General features: G+C 44.8%; 1 protein-coding gene across 2 annotated transcripts in view; it reads right to left on the bottom strand.

Annotated features, from left to right (window-relative positions):
• LOC144500695 (inactive phospholipase C-like protein 2) overlaps window positions 1–15830 on the bottom strand; it is a 273226-nt gene that overhangs the window by 23550 nt on the left and 233846 nt on the right. For both annotated transcript variants that reach the window (XM_078224017.1, XM_078224018.1), the window contains exon 5: window positions 4173–4282. In XM_078224017.1, coding sequence (XP_078080143.1) covers window positions 4173–4282 — 110 coding nt within the window. The remainder of the gene's footprint in view (window positions 1–4172; window positions 4283–15830) is intronic.

Here is a 15830-nt window from a genome sequence, read left to right as displayed (position 1 = left end):
TGCATCAATCTCCGTGGTGTGTGAACGCTTTCAGTAATGGGTTAGTCAGTCATGAGTTTACCCTCAGGGACTGCAAGCTGACAGGGTCCTAATTATAGCTGCGCGCTTCATGGGAGGTGGTCCCTTAAAGGGAGAATGAACAGCAACTCTGACTCCTTTCTCACACAGACTGTGGCAGCTGCTTAAAGCAATATCAGTGGCAGACATAAAAATGGTCACATGCTTGCAACTTTAAAAAAAACACACACAACCATTTATTGTATTAAAACATGGGTTGAGAAGTTCAAAGTATTTAACTGAATATAACTTATCCCACTGTCTGGAACCCTTTAGCACAAGGAGCCTTAAGAAAAAGCAACTGTTTACACTGTCATAATTCTGTGAGGTGACCATTCTGCCCATTCTGCCTGTGCTATCTCCTTTTGAAGGCAATTCACATCTTTCTCTACTTCAAATGTTTATCGATATTCCCTTCAAATGTATAACAAGCTGTGTGTGTATTTCTTTTATTTGTTTATGGGAGTCGCTGGGCATTTATTACCCATCACCAATGGCAGTTGAGAGTCAACCACATTGCTGTGGATCTGGAGTCACATGTAGGCCAAACCAGGGAAGGACGGCAGATTTCCTTCCCGAAAGGACATTAGTGAACCTGATGAGTTTTTATGACAATGGGTTTCACGGTCATGATTAGACTTTTAATTCCAGGTTTTTATTGAATTCAAGTTTCACTCTCTGCTGTGGTGGGATTTGAACCCGGGTCCCCAGAGCATCACCCCGGGTCTCTGGATTACTAGTCCAGTGACAATACCACTGCGCCACTGCCTACCCTTTACATAATCAACCAATGCAGAAATGGCACACCAGTTTATATGTGTGAACAGCTTTTGCATTCAGTGCTTTAAAATGTCTACTCCATGCTACAGCTCTAACTTCCAGATCTTTCTACAGTTAGTTCACTGTCAACTTGAGACCACACGCAAGCTTAACTAATGAAGCACAGTGAGCATAGATCAGTAACCAGACTCATATGATCAGACATTGAGTAATCTAACACTGCTGTTTCACCCACTGGCAAAGCAATTCATAATTTCCTGTTACATTAGGATTACACCGAAACAATTCTAGAACATTTCTACTACTCAAGGCTTCAAACCATTTTTTACTGCACAAAAAAATAGAACTAATGCAACAAAGAAAAGAATAATGCCTTCATACTGAGCAGAATAGAATACAAGGGGATACCTGAGGAAGAATATACTGGCTTTAGTGGGAATGCAGTGTAGATTTGCCACAATGATACTTCAAGGGTTAAGTTGCAAGGAGGGATTACGCAAGCGAGGGTTGTGTTGCCGGGAATTGAGAAGGCTAAGCAATGATTTGATATTAAGGGGAAGCAGATGGGGTAGATTGGGTGTAAATATTTCTGCTATTTGGTGAGCCTAGGACGTAGTCAAAAAGTCCGAGCCAGACTTTTCAGGAGTGAAATTAGAAACAGGTCTTCATGCAAAGAAGCTTGGCATGCTCTTCAGCAAATAAAAATTAATGCAAGTTTTAAATCTGAAGCTATGTTATCCAAATGTATCGAGGGAAATCGGACAAAGGTGGGTTTCTTTTAAAGTTTATTGATTAGTGTCACAAATAGGCTTACATTAACACTGCAATGAAGTTACTGTGAAAATCTCCTAGTCGCCACACTCTGGCGCCTATTCGGGTACACGGAGGAGAATTTAACATGGCCAATGCATCTAACCAGCACATCTTTGGACTGTGAAACCGGAGCACCCGGAGGAAACACATGCAGACACGGGGAGAATGTGCAGACGCCGCACAGACAGTGATCCAAGCCGGGAATCGAACTCGGCTTCCTGGCGCTGTGAGGCAGCAGTGCTAACCACTGTGCCACCGTGCTGCCCGCAGTCCAAAGGTGTGTAGGTCAGATGGATTAGCCATGGTAAATGTGTGGGTTTACGGGGTTAGGGCAGGGGGGTGGGGGGCAGAGATCTGAGTAAGGTACACTGTCGGGCACATGGTGCACACTGGGTGGGCCGAATGGCCTTCTTCTCCACTGTGGAGATTCTATGAACTATTATAATGCGAGGATTCCTATGGACATAGGTTTCAACAGTGCAGCAGTAAGCTAACAGACATAAATAGCCTATTGTTCTGAACGGTGATCATTACTGACTTCCTATTGCAAAAGAAGCCCATATCACCCCCACTACCTAGCAAGGTGCCTCCCCTTAAATCAGCTGATTGCTGAGAGTCTGGAGTCGCATAGTGACCAGACAGAATAAAAAGGGAAGATTTCCTTCCCTGGAGGACATTAGTGAACCAGATGAGTTTTTGACGAAAATCCTGTAATTTTGTGGTTGCCTGTAATAATACTAGCTTTTTATTCCAGATGTTATTTCATTAAATTTAAATTCCCTCAGCTGCCATTGTGGGATTTGAACTCGTATTATTCAGAGCATTAGTCCAGGCCTGTGGATTGCTCAGTATTACTCTGAAGTTAATATCATGTCACAGTAAGTCAAATCCATGAGGTTTCAATATTTACTCAGCAAGAACTTTTTATTGCCCTTAAATTATTTGACACAAGGGCCATGTTGTTAGACTGTTTCTTACTATTTATTATTAGTGTCATAAGTAGGTTTACATTAACACTGCAATGAAGTTACTTGTACTTGTGTCTGGAATGGTCCAGAGAGTCACTTTATTTTATTGAAGGTGGTGTCTTACCGTTGCCTTCTCAGGGCTAACTTGGGATGGGTAATAACTGCTGGCCTGACCAGGGATACCTATTTATGAAGATGATGTTTAGGGTAATACATTGGATGGCATTTAATGGAGGTGCCACGGTTGTGCTTGCTGTCTGGATAGCCAGCAAGAACCCTCTGTCACCTCTTTAAAGGAAGGCCAGCTTAACTAAGCGCCAATCAGGCACTTTCCTAGGATCAAGCATTCTGGGATGGAAGCCCTGCCTACCAGGAGCTGCTGGCCAATCAGAGGCAGCCTAACCAAGGAGGCAGTGGGTGCAGCCAGTATCATATCTACCCTAAGCCCAGGATCCTCACTGGATCCTAGGCCGCAGGTCAGTTGATGGTGACAGAGGGAGTCAGCAGTAAGGACAAGAGGGTGACTCTCAGGTGCAACCACACCCCCGCCCCACCCCAACCACTGATGACTGGTCCATTGATCAGGCACTGAGTGACTTTGCACAGACTGTCCTTCCAGCCACAACAAGCCATTGAAGAAAAATACAAGAGCTCCAAGAATTTCTCTCATTGAGCCTCCTGCAGCCTCCCATCCATTGACTCTGTCTACACTTCCCGCTGCCTCGGCAAAGCAGCCAGCATAATTAAAGACCCCACGCACCCCGGACATTCTCTCTTCCACCTTCTTCTGTCGGGAAAAATATACAAAAGTCTGAGGTCATGTACCAACCGACTCAAGAACAACTTCTTCCCTGCTGCCATCAGACTTTTGAATGGACCTACCTTGCATTAAGTTGATCTTTCTCTACACCCTAGCTATGACTGTAACATTATATTCTGCACTCTCTCATTTCCTTCTCTATGAATGATATGTATAGTGCGCAAGAAACAATATTTTTCACTGTATGCTAATACATGTGACAAAAATAAATCAAATCAAATCAAAATCTTGTAGAATGAAAATGGAGCACTGACTTTATTAGATGCCAAGATGGACTGCCACTCCATAGCTGACTGCTGTTGGATTGTGACCTTAATTAATAGAATATTTTAAGGTGCAATTTTGAACTACAGTACTAATTTTTAAATCTTTATAAGTGTACTCTCTAGATTCAATGGCCCATATGGTCATTCCTCTGTCCATTGATGAGTTAATACCAGTGGCAGTGGGATGAGGCGCTCATGTGGGCATTAATTGCCCTCTTAATGGTCTCGACTGGCAGTGGGACAGGATGCCCATCCACAGGCCTACCAGCCGTAGACTTAATCACTGTGGAGGCACAAAGGTGGTGGTGTAAAGATTGGCTCCTGTTCTATCCTTCCACAACTGGCTTTTTGGAACACACGTTGCCAATATATGGAGGCCAAGCAGATGGGATACAGTGGCTGTCGGTGCCCGCTGCATCAGGAGATTAGGGGAGCTCCGTGGAGGTCCAGACAATGGAAGTGACTTACTTTCAATACGGTGATATTCCATGCAAAGCTCTCAAATGCTTTCTGGAGTTTCCTTCCTTTAAGGCCTTCTTTTGATCCAATTCCATGCAGATCTTCATGAAACTCCAGCCCTGTGCATTTGGAGAAATAAAACTCAAGTCATAAAATGTGAGCTTCAAAGTGGATTCAGACATTAAACACACAAAGGAAAGCAACATTACTTTTCTGACATCACAGGGGTGTGAATGTCACTCAAACGAAAAATGCCCCAGTATTCCTCTCCTTATAACCTGGTCGGCACAGCGGCAGAGTGGTTAGCACTGCTGCCTCACAGCACCAGGAACCCAGGTTTGATTCCCACACTTTCTGTGCGGAGTCTGCACATTCTCCCCGTGTCTGTGTGGGTTTCCTCCAGGGGTTCCGGTTTCTTCCCACAGTCAGAAAGATGTGCTGGTTAGGTGCATTAACCATGCTAAATTCGCCCTCTGTGTACCCAAATAGGCGCCGCAGTGTGACGACGAGGGGATTTTCACAGTTACTTCATTGCAGTGTTAATGTAAGTCTACTTGTGACACTAATAAATAAACGTAAACCTGCTAAGCCAGGTTGGATTTGATTTGATTTATTATTGTCACATGTACTAGTATACAGTGAAAAGTATTGTTTCTTGCGCGCTATACAGACAATCAATGGACAACAGCAGCTCTTTACTTCACCAAAGTAACTCTTCTTCACAATTGACCCGGAATAATGAGTGCTGACAGGCTACTCAATAGCAGGAATCATCAGAGTCAGCTCTGATGTACAGGGCACTCAATGGGGATCAGGAAGAAGCTTTCTCACTAAGCTCAGAAGCACTGCAGCTTACTATTACTAGTTGAATTCAAGCCTTGCTCAGTCTGTATGGACTCCAAATGCCACCCTGCTCAGCGCATTTACCCACTAACTCATTTGAGCTGTCCATCTGGTTCCTTTTTGTCATAAACATGGGGTACAGATCTTAAGTATAAGGAGACATGGGGGAACAAAGGCAGAGTAGATGTACAATAGAAGGGAAATTACATTCACAGTACGGAAGTGCATCCCGTTCCAGTAACAGAAAGACTCTAAAGAAACAAGAATATGTAATAGGCCACGATTTGCTGTCAAACAGTTGAGGCTTTTGCTATTTGTAGGAGCTTGCTGTGATCGAACCCCCCTGCCATTTCCTACGTTATAACAGTGACTGCACTTCAATGGTATCTTATTCGCTGTCGAGCACTTTGGGGCTTCCTGAGGTCAGGTTTGATGCTATGGGCCGAATTTTTCCGTCCCGCCCGCCACGGGAATCATAGCAGGTGGGACAGACCATGCAGAGGTCCATTGACCTTGGGTGGGATTTTCCAGTCTCGGGATAAGCACGGCTGGAAAATCCCACCCTATGCCTTTCTTTTTTTTTTAAAAGGTTTGCACAAAAGGTGCAGAAAATACAGGCAAGAGACTGGCGGGTGGTTTAAGTGAAATCTCAAAAGCTGCGGTCCAACTTGAGCTGCTCCACTGTTGGCTTCTTGCAAACAGGATCTCGCCGCTTGCCTCACCATCAAAATGAATTGAATGGCGGGAGGTTGCTGTATTTGTACAGCAGATGCTAACTAACCTCACTCTGGAAACTTAGATCTTGTCCATTTCCAGTCAAGTATATGTTTTAAAAATGCTAAGTACAGAAAATCTTACTCACAATGAAAATTGACTTGCAAATATGGATTCTCATTCCGTCAGGTTTCAATTGTTGTTGGAGATTGTGAATATGTCAATACATAATTATTTACGTTTATTCCCGGCTTTTTTGTCTCTCTCTTTGAATGCAATCCTTCTTGCCCTCATTACCTGATTTGACATCGAATTCACCCATTTAATTTAACACATCTCTTTCCCTCCTCACTTCGTTGGATTCACATTTCTTCTATCTGATTGTTAAGATGATACATAGTTGTTTGCCCTGTTCACTCGGGCAGCACTGTGGCACAGTGGTTAGCACTGTTGCCACACAGCACCAGGGACCCAGGTTCAATTCTGGCCTCGGGTGACAGTGCGGAGCTTGTACGTTCTCCCCATGTCTGCGTGGGTTTCCTCTGGGTGCTCCAGTTTCCTCTCTCAGTCCAATGATGTGCAGGTTAGGTTGATTGGGCTTGCTAAATTGCCCCTTATTGTCAGGGGGATTAGCAGGGTAAATACGTGGGGTTAAGGGATAGGGCATGGGTGAGATAGTTGTCGGTGCAGGGTCAAAGGGCCGAATAGCCTCTTCTGCAGTGTCGGGATTCTATGAAATGGAGTGACCTAGAGAAGGAAGGAATCGGACAGATTCAAATCTCCCATCAACTAACTGTGGAGCAGCTCCCACTGAAACAAACAATCCTGCATGTTTCCCCGATAGAAGAGGGCTTGTGGTGGTAAGACCACCATAAGAAAAGTGGAAGATGCATTGAAGGGAAGTGTAGTGGCATATATTTGGCTGTGGAAGGTGCCCACAGACTTTTCATGGCTCGTCAATGGTGGTTTCCTCACTTCTGGCAGGAGGCTTGTGTTCAGTGCCTTCCACAGCAGCACGGTGGCACAGCGGTTAGCTCTGCTGCCTCACAGCGCCAGAGACCCGGGCTCAATTCCCGGCTTGGGTCACTGTCTGTGTGGAGTTTGTACATTCTCCCGTGTCTGTGTGAGTTTCCTCCAGGTGCTCTGGTTTTCTCCCACAGTCTAAAGATGTGCAGGTTAGGGTTGATTGGCTATGCTAAATTACCCCTTAGTGCCAAGGGGCCTGGTCGGGTAAATACGTCGGGCTACAGTGATAGGGGCTGGGTAGGGTTGCGGTCGGTGCAGACTTGATGGGCCGAATGATCTCCTTCTGCACTGTAGGGATTCTATGTGAGCAGGGAAAGCAGCCGGGAATCTGAATCTGGTGACACAGAACCGGCAGCAAAGCAGAAAGTAAAAAATAAATAAATTAGTTTCATTCAAATAATTGATTGTTGAAGAGAGAGGCAGGTTGCTGAAGCTTTCTATCAGCATCCTCTTTCTTCTGTAATGTAAATTGTTGTGATCATTTAAAATTCTTGCAATTGTCCTGATGAGTGCAAGATGAAAAGCTTTGGCAACATGTCTCTTTTGAGCAATATGCAAGTTCTGTGCTACCAAGCAACTATTTAAATCATTCGTGAAATAAAGATTTAACATACATGTGGGATCAAGGGAAATTCATAAAAAAGCAGAAACAAGAAAACTATTTATTTAAATAATGTGAAATTATTTTGTTCTGAGGGAATGAGACTCCACACTCGTTAACTTCTTACTTTTTTAAAGCCAGAGGGGTTGTTCAGCATTAATTATCACTCATTATGCTTTCAAAGCCACAGTTACTCCTGACTGTATACGTTCTAAGGGTGGGAGTTTTCTGCCTTGCTTGCCCCAAAACATGCCCGCGGTCATCGGACCTTTGCATGGTCTGTTTCCCGTTTCCATGGCGGGCAGGATGGGAAGATTCCGCCCTGTTTTTCAGCCATGTAAAAAGTGTGAACAGTGACTATAAGCTCAGGTTCATGCCATGGTGGTGATTTCTGTGCACACTCCGTCGGAAAAAAGACAGCAAACACAACCTGTGGGGGAACAGAGCATGACTGATATAAACTTCTGGCTTTCCACGTTAAACTGCAAGTTGTTGCCAGTTTTTTTCCCCCAGTAATAATGGAGAGAGCTGACAAGCTGGCCATGATTAAGACAGCAAAGTCTGGGCCACCAGAAACACTACAAATCTCAGTGAAGCATCTGAAAGCAGTTTAATGCACTGTGTAATGGCGACAAAGAGCTTTATTCAATCCAGGATTTATAGATGAGCATGAATTCTTCCATCAAATTGAGATGTTTGATCTCCTTCAATAAACGAGACGGTTCTGCGGATGAAGTTGAAGATTTTTTAAATTTCCCCTGAAGCAAAGATGTTTTTGTACAGACGGTTTAGCCAAAGGAGTGTTCTTCAACTATACACACAGAGTACATTATGCCCCAAGATATCAGAATGAAATGATAATTACTCAATAACATGACGTACAGTAAGCATTTAGAATGAGGTGTTCTCTGCTGTAATTTAGTGGCAAATTTTCAATAAAAAATCTTCACATAAATAGTTGAAAAAAGGTGAAATTTACAAAGTAACAAAATATTCTTCCTGGGTCATTCATCTCTTTTCAAAAGGAGGAAACGTAATGTCAAAATGTTCAAACAATAGATCCCAATAGAAATCAAATTAAAAAAAGAACAGACTGGCCAGGATTTTCCACTCCTGTTTGCACTTTATTTTATTTATTTGTGGGACATGGGCATCGCTGGCTGGCCAGCATTTACTGCCCATCCCTAGTTGCCTTTGGAGGGCAGTTGAGAGTCAACCACATTGCTGTGGCTCTGGAGTCACATGTAGGCCAGACCGGGTAAGGACAGCAGATTTCCTTCCCTAAAGGACATTAGTGAACCAGATGGGTTTTACCGATAATCGACAATGGTTTCATGGTCATCAGTAGATTCTTAATTCCAGATTTTTAAAAATTGAATTCAAATTTCCATCAGCGTGACGCGATTGTCCCAGTCCCCCATCAGGGATGTTCAATGTCAGGAACATCATTTGGGCGGCACGGTGGCACAGTGGTTAGCACTGCTGCCTCACAGCGCCAGGGACCCCGGTTCAATTCCAACTTTGGGTCACTGTCTGTGTGGAGTTTGCACATTCTCTCCGTGTCTGCGTGGGTTTCCTCCGGGTGCTCCGGTTTCCTCCCACAGCCCAAAGATGTGAGGGTTAGGTGCATTGGCCATGCTAAATTGCCCCTTAGTGTTGGTGGGATGAGCAGGGTAAATATGCGGGGTTACGGGGATAGGGCCTGGGTGGGACTGTGGTCAGTGCAGACTCGATGGGCAGAATGGCCTCCTTCTGCACTGTAAGGATCCTATGATCTTCTATGATTATAAATTTTACCTCTCATTATCAGGCCCCTGTGCCAGAATCTTCCCCACCCCCGTCAAAAAATACACCCACAGTGGCATGATGGCAAAACGATGATAGGCACGACTGGTCTCCTGGCAAGCAGACCTCCCAGGGGAGCCCACGGGGTGCAGCGCATGGGGCAGTGCCAGGTTAATGCCTGGGCAATGCCAGGGGTGTCAAGATAGTGCCTGGGCAGTACCCTGGCATGGGGGGGTGGGGGGGGGAGGGGGGATGCTCATGTCAGGGTACTGCCCAGGTGCCACCCTGGCACTGCCCAGGCACTAACCTGGCACTGCCTTGGCATTACCCAGGTAGTGCCCAGTTGATGCACAGGCAGTGCCTGTTTGATGCCCAGGGGAGGCTGCAGTGCCTGGGTTAACTAGTGTGCTCACGGTGCGCTGGGGCACTCCGGATCATTGTGTCTGGGTTGATGGCGGGGCAGGCAAATCAGAGACCGCCCTGCCAGTGATACCTCATGGGACTTGTAACTTGACGTTTCTTTTTTAAAATTCCGCGGTATATCGTGGAGAAAGCTGCCACTGCCATTGGCTGCTTGGATGTCTCTTTTCCTGCTCAGCATCGGCTTTTATTGATAACTAGTAAAATCCTGGCCATCGTTGGTGCTCCACCTCAAGAATTTCATCGCTGGTTGGCTTGTGGGACATCTGACTGGAAGGACCGACCCGCATCTCAATAAAAAGGAGGTGACTTCGGACATGGGTTTGGAAACTTGGATCCTCAACCTCCAGATTCTCCAAGCCAAGATTCCAAAAGGTCTCCAAGGTCATTGCTCTATCTTTTTGAAGGACTTTTCCGTTCTACTTTGGCGTGACGTTCCCCTGTTAGGGCACTATTGTTAAAGCAACCAAGGAGTGACTCACTAACAACATGCATTTATATAGCACCTTTAACATAGGAAAGCACCCCAAGATGCTTCACAGGTGTTTGATGCTGAGCTGTATAAATAATAGGGCAGGTGACCTCAAGTTTGGTCAAAATGCCTGGTTTGAAGGAGTGGCAGAAAGGTGGAGATGTAACGTGGTTAAGAGGGAATTCCAAGACTTAGGGCTCAGACAGCTGAAGGCGTGAAGAAACAAAGGATGGGATTTTCCAGCCCTTCCCGCCATCAGGATTTCCCAGTCTCACCGAAGTTGACCCCCAGCAGTGGGATGGGCCAGCCATGCCAATTGACTTTGGTAGAATTGGAAGATCCCATCGATGGCCAATGGCGAGCCGCCACCACCAAGGAGAACCCGCCGCAGGGGAGTGCTTGTAAAATTTTAGCCAAAGAGTCTGCTCCCTCCCTTTCCCAAAAATAAAAGCGAAATAACTCTTCAGAAGTCGGTGTCCCTTCACCAGATTCCCCTTTGTACACAAACTCAACTCCACTCCGAGAGTGCTTCAGGTACGAAGTCAGAATCTGGAGTGCCAGTGGACCTGACAGCCCCATATTTATACACAGGTGCAGTAAGTAATCTCACAACACCAGGTTAAAATCCAACAGATTTATTTGGTAACACGAGCTTTCGGAGCGCCGCTCCTTCACCTGATGAAGGGGCAACGCTCCGAAAACTCGTACTACCAAATAAACCTGTTGGACTCTAACCTGGTGTTGTGAGACTACTTACTATGTCCGCCCCAGTCCAACGCCGGCAACTCCACATCATATATACAGGTGAGGCTCCCTGATTGGGCAGGCAATCCAAACAAGACCAGGTGAGACTGTGACTACAACAGCCAGCGAATTCCACTATTCTTTACAGTGTGCTGAAATCAGTTGAAGGGTGGTGATGATGATACATGATCTCTGCAGCGCAGCCCTCCCAGCAACTCATTAGAATGAAAGATGGGGAAATACTGATCAACAAACGAGACACGGTCTCCACAGTAACCAGGGAGGATTTTCTACAATGCCCCTCAACGATTCAGAGAGTAACGTCTCCCTTTCCGCACATGGCTGGGTTTCCTCCATGCTGCAGACCTCATCCCTAATTGCACAACGTCCTCTGGCACTGCAACAATAGAACATCCTGTGCGGAAAGAACAAGACACAAGTCAACAGGAAGCGGTGTGACTATGAGCAACAAGGCCAAAGGGAAAGAAGCCAGGATTCCATTGTGACTGATGTTAGACGCCTCTTGCTAATCAGCCTGTCATGAATAGTCGCAAATCAGAACCAACGTAGGAAAAATATCCCTTTTGGAAAGAAATTCCTAGAACAACCACTGTTGGAATTTTAGGGCGTCGATGGTAGTCATGATGTGGAGATGCCGGCGTTGGACTGGCGTAAGCGCAGTAAGAAGTCTCACAACACCAGGTTCAAGTCCAACAGGTTTATTTGGTAGCAAATACCATAAGCTTTCGGAGCAACATTGCTCCGAAAGCTTATGGTATTTGCTACCAAATAAACCTGTTGGACTTGAACCTGGTGTTGTGAGACTTCTTACTGAATTTTAGGGCCCAGAGATCAAATTCTCTGCTTCTGAAATTAGTCGACAGCAACTCACATTTATGGAGTGCGTTTAACTTGGTACTACAGCTCCACGGGAGTGTTAGGCAGCAACATTTGACACCTAAATATTGAATCAGACTGCTGACGGGAAAGTGTGTAAGGCATGCAAAATCAAATAGGTCACTGGGTTGCTGTTAACATCCTTCTACTAGTTGAATCAGTGCCTGAGCACTGGTTTGATAAATAAGCGTCTCCAGTCTGTGAAGACAAATAGTTGAATAAGGATTCCGATACAGAGCGGCTGTTGGATTCTGTTCAAATGATCGTTCTCCTGGTGTAAGTGCTCACAGAGGCAAAAGAGTGAAAGGGAAAAAGGTGGGGAAATTTGCCCGGACCAGAAAATTTAGCTTCCCTTAAATCTATAATTATGGCCGTAAACTCCACATTCTCACTGGGTGAGAATCAAAGAATCCCAACAGTGCCATTCAGCCCATCGAGTCTGCACCAACCGCAATCCCAACCAGGCCCTATTCCTGTAACCCCACATATTTACCCTGCTAGTCCCCCTGACGCTAAGGGGCAATTTAGCCTGGCCAATCCACCTGACCCGCACATCTTTGGACTGTGGGAGGAAACTGGAGCACCCGGAGGAAACCCACGCAGACACGGGGAGAATGTGCAAACTCCACACAGACAGTGACCCGAGGCCGGAATTGAACCGGGTTCCCTGGCGCTGTGAGGCAGCAGTGCTAACCATTGTACCACCGTGCCGCCCAATGAGCTAATGAAGTTTCTTCTGAATTCTCCACTTAATGTCTTGGTGACTATTGTCTATTGGTTGCCTGTTATAATTTGCTCTTGTGGCCTCTTATTTTGCACTCTCTCTGTAACCCTACTCTATCAAAATCTTTTTCAAAATTTTGAAGACTCTTATCGGATCCCTGCATTCTCTTTTCAAAAGAAAAGAGATCCAGCCCATTAATCCTGTCCCAAACTCACATTTCTGGTGCGATCCGTGTAATTTTTTTTTTTGCATTCTTCATATACGAACAAGCAGCAGCAAGAACTCTCCACAGAATTCCAAGTGTGGTCCAACCAAGGTTCATTACAAGTTGAGCATAACTTATTTACTTCTTAATTCCATCTTCCCAAGTATAAACCCTAGTGCTTGGCTTGCCATGTTTTAAAACCTTATTGGCCAGCGTGACAACTTTCAGTGATTTGGGTGCTTAGTTGTCCCAAATTGAGAAGGGTGGTCACACATTGGGTAGCGCCCTGACCTCTGAGCTAGTATCACAGCTTGGTATGGCTCCTGCTCTGACCAAGACCGCAAGAAACTACAAAGGGTTGTGAACAAAGCCCAGTCCATCACGCAAACCAGCCTCCCATCCATAGACTCCGTCTACACGTCCTGCTGCCTTGGAAAAGCAGCCAGCAAAATCAAGGACCCCACCCATCCCGGATATACTCTCTTTTACCTTCTTCTCTTGGGAAAAAGATACAAAAGTCTGAGGTCACGTACCAACCAACTCAAGAACAACTTCTTCCCTGCTGCCATCAGACTTTTGAATTGACCTACCATATAGTAAGTTGATCTTTCTCTACAATCTAGAGACTGTAACGCGATATTTTGCACCCTCACCTTTCCTTCTCGACTATGTACTCTATGAACGGTATGTTTTGTCTGTATAACACACAAGAAACAATACTTTTCACTGTATCCCAATACACATGACAATAATAAATCAAATTGGTGCATTCCTAACTGGGCAACCAGCTTGAGTACCAACCAGCAAATCCTTCCAACACACACCAATGGTAGATTAAGAGCGGGAGAGATTCCTGATCAGCCATGTGATGGAAAGAAAGTTGGAGCCCCACTATCCAGGCTACAACACGCGGGTAAACACGCATGTTGCCAAAGCAACTCCTTCTCCGAATGAACTATAACATACCATCAGTCCAAAATCCATTTACCCCTCTACCCCATTTTTATTTTCCAACATTGTGGCCTCCTTCATTTTCTGACCAAATTGTAATACCTCACGCTCACTGATGTTGAAGATAATTCGCCAATTGTGTGCCCATTCTGCAAGTTTATTAATTTCTTCTTGTAACTTATTGCGTTGGCAAGTACTGTCCATCCCTCCTTACTTGGTGTTGTCTGCACACTTAGCAACAGCATTTTTCATTCCCCCCGACCTAAATTGTTTATATAAATGATATATTCCTCTTTGGATGATCACAACAGCACTGATAAGATTAGAAAGCAATAAAATAATGTTAATATGTAATGAAAGTATCTTTTGACTATCCTGATATCAGGGCGGTTTTAAACTAACTCTGTTCTTTTGTCCCTTCTCAGAGTAGTGATTGACATAATTTAATAAATAATGATTTCCTTCCATCTCCTCAGCCAACTAATTTGAACTTGGGCCGTAAGTGTCAGTAGGCTATTCAATTCTATTAAAATCACACGGGATCCCTGTTGCCTTTCAGTGTTGCTTCTCACACCTGCCAGCAGGGGTCACTAAATCACGATTAGAAGCAGGAATCCAACAATTATCTTTCCCTTGACAAGTGACGCCAAAACCAACATTAACATCCACACCGCAATCTCGCGCAAGATCAGTTAATTGCACAGAGCAGATGTCCAGTGTGGGATTTTTCTGGCCTTTAATGACCCGGTGAGACATTCCATTTAACTTACCCACTGGGGAAGCCCTGTTGATATTGACTTAATAAATTCATATATTAAATCTGAAATTCTGACCGCACTGATGATGTACATGTGTTACAATCCCATTAATGCTATAACTGGACAGGAAGATCCCAGACTGAAACCCAGGCTCAAAAGACAGTGGACACAATCTTACAAGTGGACACAATATTTAGGACGGCACGGTGGCACAGTGGTTAACACGGCTGCCTCACAGCTTCAGGGACCTGGGTTCGATTCCCAGTTTGGGTCACTGTCTGTGAGGAGTTTACACGTTCTCCCCGTGTCTGCGTGGGTTTCCTCCGGGTGCTCCAGTTTCAGCCCACAGTCCAAAGATGTGCAGGTTAGGTTGATTGGCCATGCAAAATTGCCCCTTAGTGTCCCGGGATGTGTAGATTAGAGGGATTAGTGGGGTAAATGTATGGGGTTGTGGGGATAGGGCCTGGGGTGGGATTGTTGTCAGTGCAGACTTGATGGGCCAAATGGCGTCCTCCTGCACTTCTAGGGTTTCTATAATTCTTACGTTCATGCCACACTCTCGCTGCAGCGAGGTCGGAGAATTTGGCGCCCAGCCAAATCTCCATTCACTGCAGCGGGATGGGAAAATCCAGCCAGCAGGAACGGTCGTAATGTTTCGTTCCATAACTTTTAATTTATTTTTAAAATGCGGAGGAACAGAGTTACGGGAGTGCTAATTATTATTTAACTAGAAAACAAAACATTTACTAAACATAAAAAATTAGATTATGATACAATACCCATTTACCTTCCCTTTAGCATCACAAATATACATGGAGTTTTAAGGTGAACACAAAATACAAAGTAGATCTTAAGCTACAATGGTCTCATCAACATAAAGTCCCTTTAAACACACAGATTGGTTGTGATCAAATACACGCACTCCGCTCTGAACCCAAGTTAATGTCTGTGGATTTCTCCTCAGAATCCCCACCACTCCCCCAGATGATAGTCATGAGAGCTTCCAAATTTCATTCCTAAGAACACGCTTTAAAATCCTCTTTCACAATACTGCGTTTCATTAGCAGTTTACATTCCGAAATCCAGTCCAGTTTTTCTGAGTGACTCTTTTAAACCAAGCTTCCAGTCCATTTTTAACAATGAACCCAGTGTCCAGGTTTTACCATTTCCCTTTTAGGATTTCTTTGTCTTGGCCGTTGCATAAACTATCAATTCCCATAATCTACTAAAATGGTATCAAATTTTTGGTTTACTCCTGAAGCCTGCTTTCCCACTTTAAATCTGGGTCCTGCAACTGTTCCTTTAACTAAGAACAGGTTGTTTACTTTTCACCTTGAATTCTCCTGAACAATACCCTGGGTCTCTGTTCTCTTTACTTCAGTAAGAAGTCTCACAACACCAGGTTAAAGTCCAACAGGTTTAAACCGACATTCTTTATTTCAGTCTTCTTCAGACATTCTTTATGTCTCAGTTGCCTGGTTATCTGGACTGTATCTGGTTCTTTGGGGAAACTGCCACTTTGCAGTT

This window comes from Mustelus asterias, chromosome 11 (assembly GCF_964213995.1).
Source record: "Mustelus asterias chromosome 11, sMusAst1.hap1.1, whole genome shotgun sequence".
In the NCBI taxonomy this organism is placed as follows: domain Eukaryota; kingdom Metazoa; phylum Chordata; class Chondrichthyes; order Carcharhiniformes; family Triakidae; genus Mustelus; species Mustelus asterias.
Note: the sequence above shows the minus strand (reverse complement) of the source record. Positions and strands in the feature narration are given on the sequence as shown.